This window comes from Amblyomma mixtum, chromosome 6 (assembly GCF_055824585.1).
Source record: "Amblyomma mixtum isolate Tamu chromosome 6, ASM5582458v1, whole genome shotgun sequence".
Classification (NCBI taxonomy): domain Eukaryota; kingdom Metazoa; phylum Arthropoda; class Arachnida; order Ixodida; family Ixodidae; genus Amblyomma; species Amblyomma mixtum.
In genome coordinates, this window is record NC_143017.1 from 136,564,883 (window position 1) to 136,590,028 (window position 25,146).

At 46.0% G+C, this 25,146-nt stretch overlaps 1 protein-coding gene and 1 long non-coding RNA gene across 2 annotated transcripts; both read right to left on the reverse strand.

Moving 5' to 3' along the window:
* Positions 1-1,615: 1,615 nt before the first annotated feature.
* LOC149340494 (putative ammonium transporter 3) lies at positions 1,616-15,765 on the reverse strand. The gene is made up of 8 exons (XM_089551267.1): positions 15,415-15,765; positions 13,391-13,934; positions 12,036-12,107; positions 8,482-8,541; positions 8,284-8,357; positions 6,434-6,753; positions 4,057-4,254; positions 1,616-2,208 (listed from the first exon to the last, which is right to left on the reverse strand). Exons 1-8 carry the CDS (start codon positions 15,599-15,601, stop codon positions 1,981-1,983), a joined length of 1,683 nt encoding a protein of 560 aa, XP_089407393.1. The 5' UTR covers positions 15,602-15,765; the 3' UTR covers positions 1,616-1,980.
* A 7,423-nt stretch (positions 15,766-23,188) lies between these two features.
* On the reverse strand, positions 23,189-24,139 carry LOC149340495 (uncharacterized). Its single transcript, XR_016283869.1, has 2 exons — positions 24,070-24,139; positions 23,189-23,495 (listed from the first exon to the last, which is right to left on the reverse strand). It is a non-coding gene; the product is annotated as an uncharacterized LOC149340495 (long non-coding RNA).
* Positions 24,140-25,146: the final 1,007 nt, after the last annotated feature.

The following is a 25,146-nucleotide window of genomic DNA, read 5'->3' on the forward strand; positions in this document are numbered from 1 at the left end:
TGCCGAATGTACAACATGTGCAGGTAAAGCCTGTGAAATCTTTATCTCTAGCATTTGAAATCGTGGCTTAATCGCCGAATAAGTCGTCGTCGGCGTTCAGCTTCTCTGAAATGCACAGCGACGGGCAGAGACCCCGATAATGACGTCACGTATGACGGCACTAAGTTTCCAGCGAAGAAACGGTTATTCCATGAAAGAAAACCGACGCAATTGAAGGTGAAGCTCACGATGCATTGTTCGGCGCCATGCATCTGACGACACAACACAGCATGCAGGCGTAAGCAGCGGACATCTGAAATTTCGACAACAATGACGTCATTGCCGAGTTTCCTTGCACTCCTCCAACGTAGTGAGGAGAAGCCTAAACACCGTCGCGGTTTTAATCGACGATTATGTCGCCATTTTAAATGCTAATGCAAAAATACTTTGCATGATTTATCTAAAAGCTTGATAGATTCTAATTTTTGAATAACCTCGAATTCTCAAAAAACCGCTTCAGCTTCCCTTAACGCCATGTGCAAAGGTGAAGAGTGAAGGAGGGGCGATAATCGGATTACACATGGACGCGGCCTTTCCCCCCACCCGGACCATGCGCAAGAGCATCACGAAGCGGAAGTGGAACGTCACGTGACGCCTGGTCCGCGGGCGCGTGGTCCGTCGTGTGAATCGGCCTTCAGGTGCGCTTGTCAAATTTCGCGAGTGCAGCCGTGGACACTGCCAGCGATATATCACGTTGCAGGGCACAGTCTATTCATGGCCGGAGATTAAACAAAAAAGTCCTTGAAAAGTACATCAGGCTATAAATCTTCTCGCCGTAATGATCGCCTTCAGAACTACCTAACGACGGAAGCCTGTTCGATGCCTCGGCTTTAATTACAGTCGTAACACTTCATTATTTATTTCTCCGTGTTCAGTGAAAGCTTACTCTATCAAAACGACCAGAAGGTGTAGCTCCTGACAGCAGCTCCAATCTGCGCATCACTATTCAAGATATAGCATTACGCTTGAACTGCTTAGATGTGCACTATACAGCTTATCCGGAATAACTTCTGTAATCACTGCGCACAGCACTATTTTTTATGGCACTTCCTTATCCGACATGTGCCGCCTTTTCCAAATGCAACCAGGCAGTACGATTGGCTTCTCAGTCGTACAGTCTACTAAAAGACTCTGTCTGTAACGTAAGCTCTAAATCTCTGTAGCGTAAGAAGAATCCTTGTTCTCCCCTTTCAAGACCTTTTGATTTTTAGGAACACCATAAGGACTCCGCGACACGAGTGATAAACAAATCATGCTGCCTGGCTATTTCTCGCCAAATACGGGACATTGCTGTCATGATCACATGTTTTTTTTTTTTTAAATCTCAGCGAGCGAAGATCTCAGCCGCCGTGGTGGCTCAGTGGTAATGGCGCTCGGCTACTGACCCGAAAGACGCAGGTTCTATCCCGGCCGCAGCGGTCGAATTTCGATAGAGGCGAAATTCTAGAGGCCCGCGTACTGTGCTGTTTCAGTGCACGTTAAAGAGCTCCAGGTGGTCAAAATTTCCGCAGCCCTTCACTACGGCGTCCCTTATAGCCTGAGTCGCTTTGGGACCTTAAGCACCCCTAAACCGTGAACCAATCTTCCTCCCTGCGAGCGTTTTGCCCATGACTTCTGCTTCCGAACTGCCAAGTTCGTTTAATGTTCTATTCCCCCTCTGAAACTGCACGCAACGGGGCATTGATAAGCATAACATACTTTTAAAACAATCTGCCAAATCCTACTAGACGCTACACACAGATTACTGGATGACAAGTTAAAGTAACGGAGTATAAACTACAGTATCTCTTTAAGCATAAAGTAACGCACCAATTTAGAGCTGACGGCACGAATTATGAAATATGGTCAGCGCCGTATTTTTGTGCCGTGCCCTGAACCACGTTCGCGACCCTGCGGCTGATCGAGAGGCCAGCCGGAGCCAGCCTCTGCATCGGCGCCGTGCTAGGCGATGGCGCAGCTGCTCCGGTAGTTGGCCACCAGACGGATGGTCATCTCCTGCTGGGCGAGCCCGTCCTTGTTGTCGAGCGCCTCGTGGCACTCGGCGCTCATGGCCTCCCAGAAAGGGGACGCCGCATTGCGCTGGAAGTCGGGCGACGCGACGCGCACCGGAGACACGTCCTCAGTGCTTGAGGCGCTGTCCATACGCTTGCACTCGGCCGGGTTGTCCTCCTGGACGGGCAGTTTGGGTACCGTGTCATTCAGGGCGAAATAGTTAACTATATTTGTTTGCTAGGTGTTAACTAGTACTATGCCTCAAAAGGCCTTTAGGTTGAATGCTTCTTGGTTGAAGACCTTTAGGTTAAAGGCCTCTAGTGTGAAGGCCTTTATGTAAAAGCCTTTGTCCTAAACACTGTCACCTTAAAGGCCTCCAATTTAAAGGCCTTTCCTAAAGGCCTTCACCATATATGCCTTTGACCTGAAGGCCTTCACCTTATAGGCTTTTGACCTAAAGGCCACCAGGGTTCCTATGTATACATCGGGTGCTCTGTTGAGTCTCATAACGGGTAACCTTACGTCACCGCCCTGCTTTTGAGCCATCAATCTGGGACCATAGTGACGTCATTGGAGCTTTCAGACCGTTTCGTGTGGACAACAACGCAGGGTTCTGTTGACGATGAGCCATATAATGGTTTCGAATTTGAACATTCGCAAGATGAGAGAAAGAATGCCGGGAACAGCCTGCCATGCACACGCCTCAACGCCCACTTTGTTCAAAAGAAAAACTTGAGCACAAAAGGAAGGCACGAAGGGAAAAAAAAGGAAACCTAAAAGAAAAACATTGGTTCCACAGTTACGGCAACGTAACGCGAGGTTCAGCGGCAGTTGGAGTGGCACAATTTGATGATGCCCGTGTACTGTGCGATGTCAGTGCACGTTAAAGAGCCCCGGGTGGTCGAAATTTCCGGAGCCCTTCACTACGGCGTCTCTCATAGTCTGAGTCGCTTTCGGACGTTAAACCCCATAAACCAAACCAAACCAAGCAATTTGATGATGCACAACTGTGCAAATGGCAATGCCGACACCTTCAGGCCTCTTTGCACAGCGCATGTGAAAACGCTAACCATGCGTGTTTTGCGCTGCCTTAAAACATTAGAGGGAGGATTTTTTAGAGCGCAGCTCTTTGGCGTCCGTTCCTGGGTTTCGCGTCGGCGTCGGCCTTTCATCCCCCCAGCGCTATCGGCGTCAGCGGCATCAGTCAGTCGCTGCTATCTCTTCCCTCCTCCCTTTATCGTGTTGTCCGCTTGCTGCGCGCGCTTCTGCCCCCATCGTTTGCCGCTGGGTGTACACGCCGCCCCCCTCCCCCCTCTTCCTGCGAGTCTCCGGTTGTCAAAGCGCCGGCTCGAACTTAATTCCTTTCTTCGCTCCTCCTCCAATGCAACCCCTGTGCGGTGGCAATCAGAGAGCCAGATCGGTGGCGGCGGATCTGTATATGTGCACCGCCCGAGCCGAAATTGCGAATACGTGTGAAAAATAAAAAAAAAATCTGTGATAGCGCATACATGTGTTGCTCGATTTCTTTGCCTCAATCTATCGAAAAGGTGGAACAGCTTATTTGCTGCGCTCAAATTTCGCATTAGGAAGTAACGTAATCGTCGGTAATTTTTTGAAAGCCGTCTACTTATGTACTCACCATGCAACTACCAAAAGGCACAAAGGGTTCAGAAGTTAACGGAATGCAATGGTTCCACTGTATGAACACAAAATTAGTCTTAAAGTCGGATCGGAAGCATGTGGCTCAGCGATTTATATGCATATACACAGCTCGCTAACTTGGCTCATCTAAGTGAAATTACCGCATGCTTTCTTATTGCTTGTTTTTATTCTGTTGTTACTGATCGAAGACAGGATTAAGATGAGAGGAAATAATTTGTAGAGATTCAAGGATGGATTTTTATTACAGCGCGAAATTACTTGGCTGTTGATTATATTAACACCGGACACATTTACGCCCGTTAAATATGCCTGAGGCCCGCACCGATTATCACTTGCAAACCTGGTAATTCATTCGCTAAGCACCTTGCGGTAGGCCGGGCAGTCATCATCCGCGGGGAGCAGGCTTGCATCAGCGGGCTCGGTCTCAGCACTCGTGTCTCGGTGAAGGTGGGGCTCCGTCGATTCAGCGCTGTCCCGATGATCGATGCAGTGCTCGACAAAGTCTGCGCCCAACAGCTCATCGCCTGGACGCATCCGTAACGGAGTCACTCTGTTGATGAACTGGAAGACAAAAAAAAAAAGTGGCTGTGGCTCAACTCAGCTAAGCCAGGATATACACAGCGAGAGCTCTGTCAGCAGGTACTGCAATTATATTAGCGACAGCAAATCACGTGATGTGTCACGTGCCACAAGTACAAGAGCGAGCGTCCACAGCGGCGGTCGGCGCAGCGGCGGACGTTACTGCCAAGCGCAAGATTGAATCACGTGACACATCTCATGCCACAACTGGCGAGGAGGAGCGGCCGAGCAGAAGCCGACGCAGTGGCGGGCGCGACTGCCAATCACGCAACTGCGGCGTCGGCGAGTGACATGGCATGACGTCATAGTCACATGCAGCGCGCCTCCCGCTAGAGGTCTTATGAACTTCCGACTCAGCATGGGAGGAGTAGAGCTGTTCACTCTAAAATAATTCACTCATGCGCGCTAATCCTCAGCAAGAATAGCGCAGACTTTTGTGCTTCGTTTCTCTCGACGTAACCCAGTCCTCCTCGAAACGCTATGTGCGACTTAAACTCAACTCCGCCGTTTTTTCTACCTCCTCTACCTCCTCTGATTTAACTTAAACTTTCGCGGTACCTTCTCCGTAGTTTTATGGGCCTCTGTGCCAATCTTCGCAGAGGGACGGTACTTTGTTACAGCGCAAAATAATTTTAAAATTTCCCATTTTGTGGATCGGGCAGATTTCTACGGGAAGCCTTCTTATATGACATCATTGGAAGCACGACCGTTGATATTCGCTCTACATTTATGCTGAAGGATAAAATTTCGAGCTGGCTTTTGGTCATTTCGGACAAATGATGACCCAAACTCTCACTTACAGTCACCGGTTTGGCCAATCAACGCGCACATGACAGGTTTTATAACAATGCCCATCACTTCATAGGACGATTTATCATGACGTCATCGTTTATTCGAAACTGAATTTCGGTTTCGGTTTCCTGGGCTATTTTCAAATGCTTCGACTTGGTATTTTGAAAAACGATTTTTCGTAACGGAGCGAGGGGAATGTGACGTGATTATCAACTCGAAATTTTCAGAAAACCTGCGGAGTTGGCCTTTTATCTCGAATGTCCGAGTGCTACCGTGCCTTCTTTTATGACTCACGAGAACGTACTAAGTCCGACCAGCTTATTATACCCAGACACAGCTCGCTTAGAGTTTCGCTTAATCGTGTTGTCATTTAATTAGTAGCCCGTATATTTGGTACAATCTCGGCGAAGTGATGGCGATTCGTCTAGCCATCCTGCCCAAGGGTAGCCCACAGCCCCAGCATCTTCACTACGCACTCATTCACTTACGCTGTAACCGGCCGCATCTATTCCGATGGTTCTAAGGTTCTCTGCAGGGGCCAAAATACGGTAATACAAGAATGACGCTTAATTTTGTTCAAGCGGAAAGTAGTTAAGCACAACGTCTCGAAACAGTTCCCATAGCGAGCTTTGCACGGCCGGTGTTTTCACCACTTATTATTCCTTGCGATTTGTTTCGAGTAGAGAGCAGATCTCAGGCGCAAGAGAGATTTCACGAGGTGTTAGTTCTGTCAGACCATACGCTGGCCCAACGTTTACACGCCTAAACGCTTTCGGGAGCAGTTACTGAAAGCGCTTTACGGTTACGTACTTAATCTCTTAAAACCCTGGTCCATCATCGCATAGCAATCGCTGAAATGCTGAGCGCTTTGAAAACAGTGAGTGTGATTCGTGGGCCTCTTAGAGATTTCAGCATCATCTAAGAGCGCGAGATGACTGCACAAGCGACCAAATCATTGCTTTATAATGTAGTACAAGAAGGTTTTGCTCTGCATAACGTTGCACAAACAGAGCAACACTTTGAATCAGCACCTCCGGTCGCATGAAAGACGTACGCTGTCGAGCTCCCGCTTGCATTGCGACGGGATAAGTTGAAACGGTTTTATGGGCTATTCGATTCGTCTTAAATGGGCGAGAGATCGTTACCGACGGCACGGCAAAACGGCATTGCCTAGGGCATGTTGCTTCCAAAGACATATAAACCAGTCATTGTGACTGAATTGTACCATTTTCACCATACCCTGTGTTCCTTTGATTGCTTCTCAGTAGTTTGCTCTTAGCTTCCGGTTACATTTTCATCCTCCTTTTCTTCAACAAGTATTTGATGAACCGTACTGTGCGATCTACTTAAAGTTGCGCATAGGCGTGACCTTGAGCACGAGGAAAGTGACACCGGCGCTCCAGGCGACGATGGTGAGGCAGGCGGCCAGCTGGATGCCCAGCAGGCTTCCGCCGCCCCCCTTGAAGAGGCCCCGGCGGTGTTGGCGCAGCCCCTGGTAGCGCGTGGTGTCCAGGAAAAGGCCCACGGCCAGCATGCCCCAGAGGCCGCCCACGCCGTGGATGGCCGCCGCGTTCACCGGGTCGTCCACGCTCAGCCAGCGGCGCAGCAGAGACGGCACGGGCGTCGTGCACAGGCCGCCCACGGCCCCGATGAGCAGCGCCTCCCAGGAACGGTAGAAGGCCGAGCCGGCTAGGGGGCCGCGCGATCGTAGTGATCGATTATTTAAATCTTTATTGAACCCATGCATATAGTCTCTTGGTTTCACCCAGACTAGTCTGAGGATGAGGAAAGCGGGGAAAATTTCTTCTGGGACCTGTTCTTGGTGTTCCCATATCACTCCGAAGGCCAAGGGCACCCCCCTGGCGAGATGCCCCTACCTACGTCCCCGTCTTGACATGTCTGTCTAGCCTTTTCGGCAATCATGTTTGAGGGCGCATGGTAGCTTCGTATGCGCACCAACCATGTGTGTTTTTTTTTAAACTGCGTAAATCTGGAAATATACATACCATGATCTAACCAATCATTTTAAACCAGAGAGGAGAACTCCCCACCCCCCCTCCTCCTTTCCTCCGCACAAAAGCCTGACTAAAGAACAAGAGGTTACGTGGCGTCTTCTACAGACGAGATCGATACGCACCCCATCACTCCTCGCGCATATTTACCCTGATCTATACAACCAGAACTGTAAACACTGCGGCCAACGAGACAACTACGACCATATCCTACGGGACTGCAAGATAGAGCCACCTCCGGGTGATCTAGTTACAGCTCCTTCTCTCGAGCGGTGGGAGACCGTGCTGGCTAGCTCTGACCCCAGAACGCAAGTTTTGGCGGTGGAGTGGGCTGACAAGGTCATCGAGGGCTATGTACTCTCTACCACTTTATGCGACCTCTTACCAAGCTCTTTCAGAAGAATAAAATTTTTTGCAATCAATTAATACATATGGCACCAGTGAGTCAGGAGAATAAAACACCAAGATGCTTGCTTATCAAAAGAAATTGCGATTGGTCACCAGTTTTTCTGTTGCGTCACCGGCTGTTATGATTGGTCTCGTAAAGCGTTCGCCAATGACTAAATTCTCGTATAGAGGTTTGATAAATCAGCCCCCTAATTAAGTAGCACCAGTTATAATTTCAAAAGCGGCGCTTTAGTAAGACAAAAAGCACAGCTGTTGATAGTCTTTACAAACACTGAAATGACTATCGGGATGCGAATGTAGGTAATAGTTATTCATTTATTACGGTATCTACACTGTAAAGACAGCATATAGAAAAATGGCGGAGGCGTCCTCATAGTGACGCATTTGGGAGTGAGAGTAACAAATGTAGGTAAGCCATTTACGCGGGAAATGATCCTTGACGAATCGGGAAATACGTTGTTGTGGAAGGCACTACCGGGCGAATAAAACTGGGAAGTTTAGTAAATCAAAATGTGCAACTACCAGTAAACAAACAAGTTTCATTTTCGAAACTGCCGCAATAATTCAGCCATAGCTTAGCGTAAGGCCTATTTACCCTATTTTTTTTTTCCGCTGTCAAGCCACAGAGTAGGTGATTACCATGTGCTCTACAAGCTGCGAGAAAACCTGTACGTGAAAACTTATACACGGAAACTGCAGGTTGCGTTGGTTTGTTACAGTGGCAGAGTTTGAGATATTCACGCTTGAACTCAGTTCTGCGATTTGTTCAGTAAGCTAGTTAACCCTCATCTATGCTTACCTGTTATCGATACCAGCGACCCGAGAATAGAAGTGATGATGTCTTCAATGTCGAAACTTTTGTGGACCAAGTAGCTGAAAGAACGAAAAAAAAACAACTACATGTAGTGATAGGAAAAAACAGCTATTGTGTAAATCCAAAAAAAAAAGGGGGGCTTTTCTGTATGTAAAAGGCTTAACTAAAAAAAACTAATCTTACGTTGCAATTGTACCCACGAGACCTCCACCGATGGAAGAATTGATTGTCGAGACGGCTGACCTAAAGAAAGCGAGAAAACGGCATGGTTATTCCTGTAACAGCGTGACTAAATGCGCAGAGTTCCCTTCTATGAAAAGAGTACTACATCGAAAGATGTGCTTACATAAGCGGTGCTTATACGGGCTCATATATATAACCCTCTTTTAGGAGGAGTAGGGCTAGGCCCTCCTGAGCACTTTTAGTGCCGACCACCGACACTAAACCGAACGACAGCGGACGGTTACGTAAAAGCTCTTTTATCCAGTGGAACCCATAAATACGCTTGTAAAGCTTAGGGACGCGAAGCTCGGGTTACGAAATGACCCATTGTCTCACTTGCGCGGTCCAATACCAGCACGTTAGACGCTTCAGCCGTGTAGCTTTTCTAAGGCTATGAAATACGGCACCATAATGGCTGAGATGCGCCAGATCCTCAAATGGAGCATTTTAAGCGAACATTTGAAGCAAACTTCACAATGTGTAAAAAAAAAAAAAACAATCGTAGTAACCTTTCGTAATCCCAATCCAGCAAACGGGTACAGGTTCCCAAAGTTGTTCGTAAATCTTCACATTTTCCTTGGTCGATGCGAAGCCTGCCATTATACAATCTAATCGTGAATGGCTTTTTCACGAGGGGGTGGTTTATTCACTGGATAATTACGAAACGATTAGACGCCGCCCCGGACGCTCTTCTTTATGAGCCTGGGGCATTATCAAAATGGGACAGCCAATGGTACAGGGAGAGAAGAATAAATGGCGAGAGGAATCGTTACAATATATTGCGCGGATACTTTCTGTGTTATCAGGATGTCACAGATGTGGCTTTGTCTTTAACTGTGTCAAGGAAGGCTGAAGAATAAAAACGTGTTCATTGTTCGTTTCAATAGTGATTTACCCTAGATATTTTAGAGCGTGTTGTGACATTCTGGAATGAAAGAATATACTGCCTTTAGAGGCGTTTACTGCCCTCTACTTCTTAATAAAAAATCGTAGGTACGTAGAACGTAAGGAGGAAAACTTTTTAGCAGGACATCCGAAAGCATATGCCAGGTCACAGTGCGTCCTGAAATCCTCGCTGCAGCTTTAACGTGAAGTCGCCAGAAGCATGCACACCGTTGAACAAAGGTTGCCAGTCCACAGGGTCTTTATGAGCCATTTGGCGTGGCGCTTATGACACCACCGAGGACCCGAATTTCTCCTTGTCGGGGACTGTCATCCTCATCCCTCCATATCTTTGGATTTTCAGGGGCGGCGTAACGGTGACACCACACAGTCTCAGACGGCCTAGAGACTTTTGACCAAGACTTTACCTTAGGTTTTGCTCGTAATGCATTATTTATTGCGCAGAATTTTTTGCTTCGAATGTCCTTCGAGTGTTCAAAGAGCCCTGGAAACATCACTATCCGTTATGCGTGGCTCCGTTCTGTAAAACGGTTTGCATGTACCCACGCATAAGTTGATTTAAAGGCAAATACGACGCTCAATAGATTTGTATGCTTCTGGATACAGAAGAAGCAGAATATTTTAGAGTGAAGTGAAATATTAACAAAACAGCGTTCAATGTTTCGCAGCTCTTTTCGCTCATTTTCCTCTCATCACGTTCCAAAGGAGCTTTAAATGGCTTCCGGGGTATGCAGCAAGAGGAACATACCGCCTCAAGAAAAAAAAAGCATTTCGCTACTGGGAGACAAACATGCTTGGAATCGCACTTTTCTCTTTCTTATGTGCGTAAGCAAAGGCTTACCATAAGACCTTCACACTAACAGAAACCTTACCTGCGACACGTGATTTCATAGAAAAGAAATCGAGAATATGCAGAGGTAAAGAAAGAAAGGCTGAAGGTTGGGAAATTTATCTACGAGGCGTGTTTTTAACAGTCAAGGCCTCTTCGAAGATTGGTTCAATGTACGGGCCCACTGCTTGCATCCAGGCGAGATAACATGTTTAGAAGATCTTAAAACTTGTTTATGTTTCTTTTTTTACCGCATTCCGCGATCTACTGTAACAATTAAGGTTTTCTGCAACGTTCCAGATATAAAACTGTACGTCGTGCTTTGCACGGAGGCGATGGTGTGATTGGGATATAAGCTTAAACTAGGGGTTAATGAGATATGCAATTTGCTTTATCGTCCGAGTTGAAAAATACGAAAGAGTCGGGCCAAAATACGACGAAAACGTTTTGTCTTCCTGTCAAAATTATTAATTTTTCTGTATTATTTCAGTATTTTTGCAGTACTGTAGTATTTTTCTGTAGTATTTTCCTCTAGTTCTGTTGCTACGGCAAAGGGCAGCGCAATGCCAATGAAAATTTTGTTGTTACTACAGGATCGTGTCTCAAAATACTACAAAAACCCGGTTGTTACGAAAGAAAATATTTCTGTTGTATTTTCGATAGGTGCGCAGTTCACAAGTATTTCTTTGATGAAACAAAGTTACTGCTATATCGGCTTCTAAGGCAAATAAACAGCGGTTAATTTTTCTGTAAATGGCATCACGAAATGTAGCCAAATCAGACAACAGTGACCGAGAGCAGCTAAATACTAGCGTATCTTGCAATAAAATTACTGTATGTATGTATTGTATGTATGTATGTATGTATGTATGTATGTGTGTGTGTATGTATGTATGTATGTTTGGTTTGGTTTATGGGGTTTAACGTCCCAAAGCGACTAAGGCTATGAGAGACGCCGTAGTGAAGGGCTCCGGAAATTTCGACCACCTGGGGTTCTTTAACGTGCACTGACATCGCACAGTACACGGGCCTCTAGAATTTCTCCTCCAAAGAAATTCTAGCCGCCGCGGCCGGGATCGAACCCGCGTCTTTCGGGCCAGCAGCCGAGCACCATAACCACTCAGCCACCGCGGCGGCATATGTATGTATGTGTGTATGTATGTATGTATGTATGTATGTATGTATGTATGTATGTATGTATGTATGTATGTATGTATGTATGTATGTATGTATGTATGTATGTATGTATGTATGTATGTATGTATGTATGTATGTATGTATGTATGTATGTATGTATGTATGTATGTATGTATGTGTATGTATGTATGTATGTACATATGTATGCACGCACGCATGCATGCATGTATGTATGTATGTATGTATGTATGTGTGTGTGTGTGTATGTATGTATGTATGTATGTATGTATGTATGTATGTATGTATGTATGTATGTATGTACATATGTATGCACGCACGCATGCATGTATGTATGTATGTATGTGTATGTATGTATGTATGTATGTATGTATGTATGTATGTATGTATGTATGTATGTATGTATGTGTGTGTGTGTATGTATGTATGTATGTATGTATGTACATATGTATGCACGCATGCATGCATGCATGTATGTATGTATGTATGTATGTATGTATGTACGTCAGGAAAACAACTGTATGCAGACACCTGGTGAGCTCGATAACCACAAATGACCAGCAATTTAATCCAGCAAAATGAAACAACACGCGGCTACACGAAAGTGATAGTGCATGAAACGACATACCTTGCAGCGAAGTGCCATTTTTCGTCCGATATGCCGAATGTGCTGCCACTGTTGAAGACGAGTGAACCCCACCTTGAGGAAGAAACGAATGTTGAAGTAGCATGTGATGGAGTCCCATATCAGAATGCGTCTATGAATTATTACTTATTTATCGCTATATGATTTCTGATTACCCCATTTCATGATTGTTTCGCCAGAAAGAATCGTTACATACAGGAGGTCTTCTTGTTTGCCATATGTGCCTGAGGGGCCAAGTTATAAAAATTACTCTTCTCCAAGGAGTTGATGACAACATACTTCCCAGGGTCTAACACTTAATAGACAACGGAAAAAAGTACGCACGGGAGCTCTACAGCGAATACCAGCGACCTGCTTTTACCCGATCATGTAGGGAAGAGCGAAACTGCGAGGGATAAAGTGGCAAACCTCATTCAAGAGACCTCCACCGAGGTAATGCAAATGTTGCAATTTTTTACACGTGTAGTCTGTTCGACTTCTTTTTAAGTGTCCGCCCGCATAACTGCAAAACATACATCGTTAACCAATGCCAAACTCATTCTCTTTTTTTTTTCTTGTTACGGTAGAAGGACGATTTAAATTCTTGCAAACTCGCTGACTTTGGTGACTTGTTTTACCACTTGCGAAGATCGGCCATTCGTTTGCCTCCTAGTGCCTCAGACAGATGAGGACTTGCTTATCGTGGCACCCATGCGGGGCAGCGCGATATACAGACCTCGCTTCTTTAATTCTGTGCAGTGACGCGTAACTCAGACTGGTGCAGCAATCAAACGGCTCACGTGTTACATTGCTACACCATTTCCCGGTCTGGCCAGACATCTTTTCAATTATACTGCACATTCTTCATAACATTGTTCAATACAGACGCTTTTCAGGCGCTGCCAGCCATAAGTACTAAGTTAAGGAGTTACCATTTTTTTTTAATTAAATGAAGTCTTGGCTGTTTCACTGCGACTATACGAGTAGGTGAGACTGCTGATATGCACAGCACTTAAACTGCTACGCGAAAGCATACAAACAGTGTGAAAGCATATAAAGACAGCACTTCAAGGTCGATTTCTCATTGACCTGGCAGTCCGCCGCGGTGGCTCAGTGGTTATGGCGCTCGGCTGCTGACCCGAAAGACGCGGGTTCGATCCCGACCGTGGCGGCCGAATTTCGATGAAGGCGAAATTCTAGAGGCCCGTGTGCTGTGCGATGTCAGTGCACGTTAAAGAACCCCAGGTGGTCGAAATTTCCGGAGCCCTTCGCTACGACGTCCCTCATAGCCTGAGTTGCTTTGGGACGTTAAACCTCGCTAAACCATAAACCATCATTGGCCTGGCGAGTGAGCCCACCAGAGGGTGAATGCTCCGATCATGGCGTTGGTGGGGTTTCCCATGCGTGGTCTGCTGTGCCGGTCCCAGCTGAGCCTGGGTCCGAGCACCAGTGCCGACACGAGTCCCGACGTTCCTCCCAGTAGATGGACGCAGGCCGAACCGGCGAAGTCGATGACGCCGATGCGGTTCAGGAAGCCATGCCCGCTCCAGACCCAACCGGCAGGGATGCAGTACATGAGTGTGCTCAGCGCCGAGAAGAGGCAGTACGCGTGGAAGTTGGTGCGTTCTGCCATGGCGCCGGACACGATGGTGGTCGCGGTGGTGGCGAAGGACAGCTGGAAGATGAACATGGCGAACTCCTCCCCCATCACCTCGGAGTTGGCGTCCAGGAAGAAGGAGCCGACACCGCAGAATGGGTTGGTGCCCGGGCCACGGCCGTTCTGCAGGCCGTAGCCGATGCTCCAGTAGGTGAGGCCGCCCAGCACCACGTCGACGGCGTTCTTCATTAGGATGTTCACCTCGTTCTTCTTGGAGACGCAGCCGGACTCCAGCAGTCCGAAGCCTATGCACACAACGCAGACGACTGCGTTACCGAAGAAAAAGGGCCTGACACGGGCGGTTGTGCTCAGCCTTATAGAAAGTCTCCGGGGGCAGAGGGGTAGGGAGATTTCGCAAGGCGCAATATCACAGAGTTTCGTTACCCAGAGGTGCTTGCGCAAGTATACGCAGGCAATCTATTGGCCACGCATTGAAACTACTGTAGTACGCAGGCAATCTATTGGCCACGCATTGAAACTACTGTACTCATAGTGAAACCCAGGCGTCGTGAATATGTGGTACTAAGATAAGTAGTACTTAGATCAAATATAATCACTCTTCCCTCGTTTATATTTTTGTCGCAATGCCTTACAGGAACCGGCCAAAGTAGGCTACTTTTGTTACCTTTCACAAAGTGTTAATTTCTGAGAAGTCCGTTTTCGACTGTTCAAGACTGTCATGAAGACCTCTATGCCTCTTTGTAAGCGCTTTTGTTAAGGCACTTGACATATGGCTGAAGAAAGTTTTTTTGTCTTTATTTTATGCACTGCAGCCTCGATGAGGCGAAATTGCAGGAGTAGGCAGGAAGAGAAAAAAAAAGTCACCCAGGAAAATACAGTCATAAAAACAAAGAAAATCAAACCCTCCTTTACAAGCAATGGCTTCCAAAAACTCTTCCATGGTTTGGAAAAGTCCTTTTTTCCTGATTAGCATGAACCGAAAATTTTTATTTCTATCTTACAAATTTGAAGTTTTATTTCTTCAACTTCTGTTTGTGAAGTGAACATACATATATGGAGCCAACAAATAGACATGTTTCTTTGTTCTCGAACATGATAGCTTTAAACTGCGCAAAAAAAAAATGCAAGAACTAGTACTTAACGTTCCTGCACATTCAGCACCATTAGGACACGTTTCATGATTAACACAATTCCTGAACTTGCAGTTTCGAGGAAATTATCTGTTATGACAGCTCAAAAACACACGATAGAAAGAGAGTAGTAATATTCGCCAGGGTTGTAGAACAACTCATATTACTTGTAGAAACATTTAACTCAAACAAAATAAGGGGAGAATCAGAGTCGTTATTTACTGACACTGAAGTAAATGAGAGACCTGCCGCTTTTGCTTCGGCTTCCTGAAGAGCTATTTGCCACATTGTTTAAATTAGGTCGCTGAACAAAACGGAGTTCTCGACAAGTAAGCAAACATCAAAACTCTATGCGGGGAATCAAACTAGTCAAACCCTTTTCAGACATCAGGGCGATATATTAATTAAACTTCGTAACAATTATTTGTTGTACTATTCGTGCAGCTTTTATGTCCTCCTCCAATACTTGTCACTAATACTGGACCGAGACAATGCCCCAATGAACGATAATAAACAAAAGAGAAGGGAGCACGAGGCAACTCAGCTAATGAATGCATAAGCAGCTCGCAATGCCTTCGAGCACATACGGGCTACGTCTAGAGCCAACAGTTCGGCCAACGCGCGGCCCACTCACCTGTCTGCATAGTGAAGATGACGAAAGACGACGTGAGCACCCACGTCGCATCGTCGGGCTTCATGCTCTTGGGGTCCACAATCATGGCTGCTGTCGTTTTAACTACCCACAACAGGCAAGCGATTCGTTTACTCGACAGTTTACACTCTAGCGCCTTATACCCAACACGTCCATTCAAATCTCGCATACGCACCCACTAAAGCACACCCTTGCCCTCCGCAACCGTCTTCTCGCCCGAGGCGACCCCGGTCGGTGGCGCGCTTTTTCTTTGTGAGGCTTAAGCTCGGCGTGCTGGCCAGTGTGGCCTCGCGGCAGCCGTAATGCCACGCGCGCTGGCGGGAGGCGGCAGGCGAGCCTTCGTCGGCCGTCGTGGCGTGATGTTTGCCCGCTGCCGCCGCGGCCGGGCGTCTGGATCGACGGCCCCGGGGGAGCCGCGGGCGGTGGTCGAGCCAACGAGTGCGCTGGAGCAGGAAGTGAACGGGATATTGGGAGGCTGAGCGCGGGACGACGGCACGCGCTCTCGCGAGGTCCGAGGGAAGAGGAGACGAAAGAGGGAGGGATAGGGGAAGAGGCGAATAGGGAGGAAGGGATCGGGCCGGAGCGAAGTGTGCCGCCACGGCCTCGGTGTTGCTAGGAAAGCCCGCGCGCGCGATATCGCTCGCGCGCCTGAGGAATAGGCTGGAGCGTGATGATGACACACTCTGGCGAAGGTCGCGGCCGCCGGAGCGCAGCACGTGCGGTTCCAATAACGGGCCCGATGAGTGTAGACGTTTCCTGCTGCTCTCCCTTTTAACTGACAGGTGGATTTGTTTGCCCAGACGGATTTATGATCAAGTAAAGTCTCTGGAGCGATATTTTCGGACGGAAAGAGGCAAACGCCCGGGGGAAGTGAACTGTCTTCCTCGGGAACTTCTCTCGAGCACAGGAGCGAAGACCACGGAGTGGAGTTGCCATACAAAGACAAAGAAGAAGAAAAGCAGTTACCTGATGAAACGCAATTTTTTTTTTTTTTGGTACCAGCGCGTTCTTATTATTCTAAGCGGGGTCATTGCTATTTAAAGAGAGCCAAGATTCTGTAAAACGCACGCCAAAACAGAATGCGAGGGCACAAAGTGGAGTCGAATTTGAAAAAGCTGAGGCACCTTACCTCAAGAATTGAAATAACCTGTTTCGGCTGCGCTTGTCCAGAGCACGCACAACTTTATGTCTGTATGCTACACATTAAGCTATGGCTCGAGAATATCATGCAGCACTAATTAAAGAAACAAATTTGAAACAGAAGTCATAAAAACCGTTAGCGGCTTGCGAATAGAGTAAAGCAAAGAGCCAGGCAAATCAGTCACATTGAGAGGCTATGCGACACAGTTCTTCCGTGATTTAACTTTTAATTAATTAGCTACACATCCTAATTATGTCCCAACGATACTGACGAATTTCAGGCAGCCAAAGATTGAAATGGAGACATTATAGTGAGAGGAGCGCTTTGAAATTCGTGCGCCTACAACCTCCGAAGTTAACGAGCCGTCGGCATTCGCAGAGAGCATTTTTTAAGCAGTTAACAATAACAGAACAAGCCAGTTATTTTACAAGCACAACAGTTGTCCGGGGTAAACAGCTAATCTCTGGAATAAACTTTGGCGCATTTCTGTGCGATAATCTAAGTCGCCGACAGTGTCGTTGTTTTTCCTAACCCTAAAACTCCTATGTTCATCTGTCGGCCCAAAAGAATTTCATCCAAGTAGTCAGTATACGAGCGGGCGAATTTGAGGTATAGTCGGATACAACTTAATAACGACCCGACAAGTGTCCCTCGAAGGATGCCCTCCAGACAATGCCGTCGACAGATTCTCATGACCTTGTGGTTAATCGTTTGAAATAAGAGTAGGAATAAAAAGAAATCCCTTTAGACTTGCTAGAGTGACATATCGCAGTGGGCGGCAGATGAAAGGGTATTAACCACGCCTTAATCCATAGAGTTTCTTACTATTACCTAGAGGGAAAGCTGGCGGCGCTGCACTTCAGCCGCCATGGACGCTCAAAGCATCATGGGGCGGTGAGCTACTTGTTGCGGAACAGTCGTAGTTTTTCTGGAACACGGAGTGTCATTACTAAGATGTTTCATTCCAAAAACGCTGTCCGTGTGTGCGCAGACGACTTTCGCGCGAACGCAGTGTGCAAAAACCATAGTAGAGAAACCGCGACGACACACGACGCTAATAAAAGGTTTCACTTTTCCGAAATGCCATTAAAAAACCTCTTATAGTATTTAAGCAACAACATCTTTTTTGAAAACATATATACTTTTAAAAGTGCGCCTGTTAATTACGAAATATTAGTTTTTATAGTGTTCACTACTTGGCCAATAGGAGAGCGAGTCGTCTCTTATTTTTTTCAAGTCAAGTCAAGTCATCTTTATTTTCAACATCACAAGGATGCTAGGGGCGCAGCCAAAAAGCCTATTAAAGGCTTGACGAGGGGCTGCGCCCCGTACAAAAACTTGGTAACTTCGGCGTAAGAGTGGACTATGCAATGAAAAATATTTTTAACACAAACAACAGGGCGAAATGGCACTTTCACATACTGTTTAACTAAAGACTGTAGAAAAGGTGACATAGGATTGCGGCAAAGAAGAAAAAACATACACGCAGTGTGGAAAACATAATTACATAAATGCACACTTTCAGTGAGGTAATAAAAATAATAATAGTGTTATCTGCACACTATAACTATTGGATTGTGTTTAGAAGAAGAGGCAAGGTGTAACTAATGCTCTGCCGTCCGTAATTTGTTCGGGTTTGTGGAATGACGAAATGATTTTTTGTACGAGTGCTGTAATTGTGAGACTTGCGTTCAAGTGTGCAGAGTTCCTTGAAGAAGATAGCTGTGTTTATGGCTGTAGTCCTGTAGCGCCTTAATAAGGTTTGTTTATATTGCTGCGGGATAGGAATTATATTCATTTTACGAAAAATCGCTTCTGTTGGTGCGTCTCGAGAAACGTTGACGATGATTCTAAGGGCTCGTTTTTGTAATCTGTGAAGCTTGCTAACATTCGAAAAGGTGGTGGTCCCCCAAACCAAAAAGCAGTATCCTATAACAGAAGAAAATAGGGACTGAAAGATAATTTTTTTTACACATTGCTGTAAACAATACCGAAGCCTGGAAAGAATACCCACTACCTTAGCTATTTTGTTAATCGTAGTATCTATATGTTTATTCCATGATAAATGTTCATTGAAATACACTCCAAGACTTTTAAATTCCGAGACAAGCTCAATTTTTACCGAACCTAGCCACAGCGAATATCCCAGGAAATCAATGATCCTATTTCTGGGACGGAAAAGCATTGCTTTTGTTTTCTTGGTATTCATTTCCAAGGAGTTAATGGCTGTCCATTCATGGAGGGAAAGCAAACACTGATTCGCCTGCCCAAAGAGATCATATACATTAGTTGATTTAAAAAATAGGCTGGTGTCATCAGCATACATTATAAATGTGCATTGGTTATCTAGACTAGTAAAATCATTTATGTAAAGATTAAATAGCAGTGGACCCAATATGCTGCCTTGAGAAACACCAGCTCGTAGAGGCTGTATATCGGAAAGCTGATTGTCAATCTTGACCTGCTGACAACGGAAGGTTAAGTAAGATCGGATTAACTGAAGAAAGACGCCCCGAAAACCGTATATGTCTAGCTTGGCTATTAAAGTCTCATAGTTGATCCGGTCGAACGCTTTTGAAAAATCAACGAAAATGCCCAGAACAAGCTCCCTCTTTTCAAATGATTCCAGTATTAATTCTTTCTGCACAAGAAGGGCGCTCTCTGTCGACCTGCCTTCTCTGAAACCATGCTGACATGTAGTTATTAGGTTGTGTTTTTTACTAAAGCTAGCAATACGTTTAAACATCACCTTTTCTAGACATTTTGAGAAGACGGGAAGTATCGATATTGGACGATAGTTAGAGAGGTCGTTTCTGTCACCGCTTTTATAGATAACAGAAACCCTAGCCATTTGCATCCGCTTTGGAAATACTCCTTTTTCTAGGCAGATATTGAATATGTACTCTAATACTTGGCTGATAATATCAATGACATATTTAAAGGGTTGCACCTGGAAGCCATCTATATCACGAGACCTGCTATTACGAAGGGTTGCGAAGTGACTTTGAATCTCATGCTTATCTGTCGGGGACAGAAACGCAGTTTCAGGGGTACGAAATTTTAGATATTCTGCAGAGCGTTGATCATGAGCACTCCTGACAAGTGAAACAAAGTGATCGTTGAAGCGATTGGCCAGCTGCCTTCCGGATAACGCGCAGTCGCCTATTGTGATCGATGTACAAGTTTGGGGGTCTCTTTGAGGGTTTAAGATATTGTTAATTTCCTTCCAAACAAGATCGCTTCGTCTTACTGTATTGGAGTTGAATAGCTTATTCATGTAGTCTTTCTTTGCTTGGCGAAGAAATGATGTTACCTGGTTTCTAAAATTTTTAAAAGCTTTAAGGTCATCGGGAGCTCTTGAAGAAAGGAAACGGCTGTAGAGTTTGTTTTTCTTTGTTATCATTTCGAGGCAGTCTCTGTTGATCCACGGTTTACGAGCTTTCCTTGGCTTTTTGCAAGTTCTTTCAGGAAAACACTCTAAATATATGCTTGTAATTATCTTTACGAAACTATCGTACGCTAGATCTGGATCATTAATTTCGTACACACACTTCCAGGACACTTCCTTAAGTTTGGCTCTGAATAGTTCTAAGGTATCTGGGTTTATCGTTTGGTATGTTTGAACTATTTGCTTCTTTCGTTGACGCTTGTTCACACGATCAGCAAAGAGAAAAATTGGTAAGTGATCACTCAGTTGAGCACAGATTACACCAGATTGTGTGAATGTACACTGAACATTGGTGATAAAAACATCGATAGATGAGCCTGCATGCATTCTTGTTGGCTCCAAGATGACGTTTCGAAAACCGTTACAATCCAAAACCATATTTAATTCACGCTGTTCATGAGATGAAGTTAAAGAATCTATATTGATGTCGCCACCTAATATCAGGTTCAGCCCATTGTCAGTTATCCAGGACAAAAAATCGTCAAGAAACAAAAGAAAAGAAGACACATTTCCACCGGGAGGACGATAAACCACTGAAAACACATTTGAGCCACAGCTATAAGAAAGTATTTCATAGTCGTCCACTACCATGGAGAAGCGAGAAATAACACTGCCATTAAAAGATTTGTTTAACATTAACATCACACCACCTCCTTTCTTATTAACTCGATGCTGGGAAAATGTATTGTGATCTTCGAGGGTTAGAACTTCTTCATCATCTCGATACCAAGTTTCTGTTATCATAATTACGTCAAATGAGAATTTTAGCGACTTGAGAAAAGTAAAGACCTCATCTTCTTTGTTGCGTAATGACTGAGCATTCAAATGAAAGAAAGAAGTGACATTTTTGTTTTTCGAATGTAAATTAGAAACATCAGCGGGCAAGAAGAGCTGCGTGGCCATGATGAAGTGAAACAAAATCAAAGGGAAACGTACTTTCCTTAAACTATTTTATCTAGGTCACCTACACAGGCAATGCGGATCGCATCGGACGATTCATCCTTTCTCGCGAAAATGCGTCCATTTCTCGTCCAGACGAATTTCTATTTTTTCTCCTTTTTTCGAGTGACAGTCATTCCCAGCAGTTTTTTCAATGTGGGGCAAAGGTGCTCGTTAACATAAATTGCTGCACGAGTCCGAGACAGGCTGCCGTTTGAATCACCTTCGGAGTTAGAATTGCCATCGGCAACGCTTGCCTGTGCAACTGTTTCAAGGTGAAGACTGTCAGTGGTAATCTTTGATTGTCGGGCTTTATCAAGTACAGCATCACGCTTTGACCGATTTCGGAATTGTACGATAATGTTTGGGCATGGGTTATTCTTTGTCGGGACACGATGACAAACTTCTATATCCTGCATTGTTATCGGTTCATTGATAGCTTCGCCAACTTTCAGAAGTATCTCAGGCAGATGTTCGTTCTGATCAAAAGGAAGACCCTTGATTTCCACATTTTTTTGCCTTGAATATTGTTCAAGCTCAGTTAGGCGCTGTTCATAGCTAGTTAGCAGTTTTTTCAAAGAAACCTGCTCAGTGGACAGTGCTGCATTTTCAGCTTTCAGCGCCTTGTTCTCCTCTTTTAGAGCAGAGTATTCAGCCTTCAGATCATCAAACTGGGAGCTACAATATTCGACGCTTGTAGTCAGTTCTCGATGGTCTTTGCGGAAATCTCTTTCGATTGCGCTTCGCAATGCAGCAATGCCCTTCTGAAATTCATCTCTCAGTTCATCCCGCAACTTTTCAAGTTCCCGCGGCATATTTTCAAACACACTTGACTCAAACGCACTTGGCAGCGGCAACAGCAACAAGCAAGATTATTGGGGCTAATAAACAGCAATAAATCAGACCTGTGAATAGCAGAAGATGCGTATGAGCCAACAGCCTCTGTCGCCGCCGCCGCTACCAAGTGCTGGCTGGGGCTTGTTCCGGGGCTTTTATATCTTTTCTGGGGCCTGGCGGTGAAGCTTGGAAGCGTCGGTATTGCGCATGGCAGTTTCCTCAGCGATGCCAAAGCAGTCGGTGGGCAAACTTTGCACTTAAATGCTTTTCTGCTCGTTTGTTGCAATCATTAGACAAGATATTGAATATTAGGACGTTTGTAGTTATCAAACAACTTAATTTTTCTATTATTTTTTTTGGCCAAAAGTTGCAGTTCCGCAACAAGTAGCTCACCGCCCCATGATGCTTTGAGCGCCCATGGTGGCTGAAGTGGTCTCGAGGGGTCGCCATGCAAACTCCCATAGACGGGCTGCCAGCTTTCCCTCTAGGTAATAGTAAGAAACTCTATGCCTTAATCGGATTAACCGTGGCGTTATGAAACTAAGTTGCCGCCATTGGATGGAGAGCCACCTTTGAGTTGTATCTACCGCTTCGTTCTTGAGTTGTATGCGACTATACTGTATCGCATGATCGCATAATTAATGTGGACCTGTCTAACACCAGACTTGGAAGGGGACGCTCTGGATGGCTCGGTATGACTTCCATTGTTCCTTCACCACGGAGAGGGCAATAGGCTGGGAGTTTTTAGGGAACCCAGGTTTTGCGCTCGTTTAGGATTTCCATCAATTGAGTAGTGACGATGCCCTCCGTCGTTAATTTGCGTTCACCAATACTATATGCGCAGACAGAAACCGGCTTTATTAAAAAAAAAAAAAAGACGACCCGGCCTTGCTTGTTCTGTTCTCTTGAACTACTCCAAAGCTGTTTTTGCACATGAAACTTTTCGCCAGCGATTTTTTTTTTTGGTCATGACATCCTGATTTCACAGTAAGTGAACTCGGCAAATTTTGCAGCGAGAAGCTGTTTGACAGACATCGTCCGAGATAACCGTCAGTGTAAACAGCCGCTTCTTGAGGAAGGGGCGAGGAGAAGGATAATGAAGAAGAGAAGGAGAAGAGGAGAAAAAATAAGAGTAGAAGCCGTTTACATTTTTTATCAGAATACACATGGCTCGTCTAAGGCAGAAACCAACAACAGCTGAAGCAAATATTAAGATAAGATCCCTGTGACATCTTCTCGCTCAATTAACCGCGTCATGCCAAAGCTTAACTGGACGTATTTTTTATCATTTACGACATAGTACGACGTGACGCCGTTTAGCACGGTCAAAACGTCACTTGCAGCTGTCGCCGTAAAAAATCTCAACTCGAGATTGTGTTCTTTCCTGAGCACATGCACAGGTCGTGATTTATTTCGCATTGCACTCATGAGGCCCGGACAGAGCATCTCGAATCAGCATCACCGCCTTCCGTAGTGGCCGTATCCTCCGTGGCCACCGCCGCCGTATCCGCCGTGTCCACCACCGTATCCACCACCACCATGGCCACCGTATCCGCCCCCGTGTCCGCCACCGTATCCTCCGTAGCCGCCACCACCTCCGCCGTGTCCGCCGTATCCACCGTAGCCTCCATGGCCATGGTACCCGGCAAGGGTAACCGCCGCCATCAGAGCGAGAACCGCGATGTACACGATGAAGCGCTGTGGGAAACAAGCGATGAGGAGGAGCTCAGGTATGTCTATCGTTCAGGCTACTGAGATAAACAAATGCTATAAGATAAGCAATAAATGAGTAATACCTCCGGAATAGCCTGTTGTACGATATTAGAGAAAGGAACCGAATTTCTTAGCCAGCAGAGCTCTAAGGGCAAAACACTTTCTCCATAACAATTTGTAATGAGTCCAGCTTTTGCAGAAAATCGCAAAATTTAAAGCACTTTCACTAAGTCGATGCGTTACGTGCTGCAGTTGCGATCTCAGTGGTGGCTGCTTTACCTGCCTTTTAATTCAAACCCATAATCACATTTCAAGAAACATTACATGAAAGGACGACACCGCAGAGCTTAGTTTATCTTGCCATTTATAACTTCTGTCCTACGCATAGCATAACTTCCGTTAAAACTTAACTATTCGTTGACAGCGGTAGGCAGTGCAGCTGACTACAGCCGGAAAGAAGGGTTCACAAAATTCATTGTATAGAGAGTAGTTTCTGCTGCGCGTCAAAGGCGCCCTTAACTGGATGACGTGAATTTCTGCTTCTAGGGTTTTGGCTTACCATGTTTTCTCCTCGGCTAGTGCTGCCCGTTGAGGTGTTGCTGCCCTGAGACAGGTGAGCGATGCTTGGCAGAGCCGCGGCTCGAGGTATATATACCACCAGAAACCCCCGAAAGTCACGTGACGTGCACCACGTGACTCGAGGCAAATATTCGACTAGGAAAAAACTTGACAGAGGCCAGCACGCGCGACGGCATGAACGTAGCAAGAAAACCAGACGAACAATCCAGCGCATTGCGACCGTTGTCAGTTAGCTGCAGAGCATCAAAAAAGGTTTGTTCAAGCAACCGTGACTCTGGTTCCACACCGAAGTCCTGTACAACCGCCCTCGCATTCACAGACAACACCGTCCAGTGTCGCAAGCTTTCACTCAACGGTTTCTCCCACGCCGGCGCACAAAGCAGCAAAACCAAGGGAGCTCGTCTGGAAATCGCGCAAGTATAGTCCCCGCACCTTCCGTCAGCCTGATGGAGAACAAGAAAAAGAGGTCGTGAATGGCAAGATTCAAAAAGAATTCGAAGTAAGGACAAAAGCGAGAAGGACAGCGGCTCATGGTGACGCTTCTTTTCCTGATTTTTGCATTTCTTTTCACACGTCGGCTGAGCTTTTTTACCGCGCCGCCGAGGAAGCGTGTAGCGCTTGTTTCACGGCCCCGGAGCCGGGCCTGTGAGCGAGAAAAGCGCTGGAGCGTGTGGCGCATAAGTAAAGCGCCGGCAAATGATAGAAATTACGGCGACACCGATGGCGCGCCCTGTCGTGGCCGTGCCTGCCGATGCAGCACGTCAGAGTCGACCTGTTCTCGTAATTACCGCGTCTGACGTGGTTCTGTCGGAACCGCTTCCCGACACGTGGACGACCTCTCCGGGGAAGGATTTGTACTACACGCCCTTGCTGCATTATCGGTAGGAGCAACCTGGCGTGGTACAATCAATCGAGAACTAAAAATTCGGTAGTAAGCAACTGCTTGAAGAAACGAGTAGACTAGTCTACGTGTATGGTCGAACCTAGCCATACAGGATTCTGGAAAGAAATGACAACGATATGTCACCGACCATGTTTCGATGTAAAGGAATGTCCC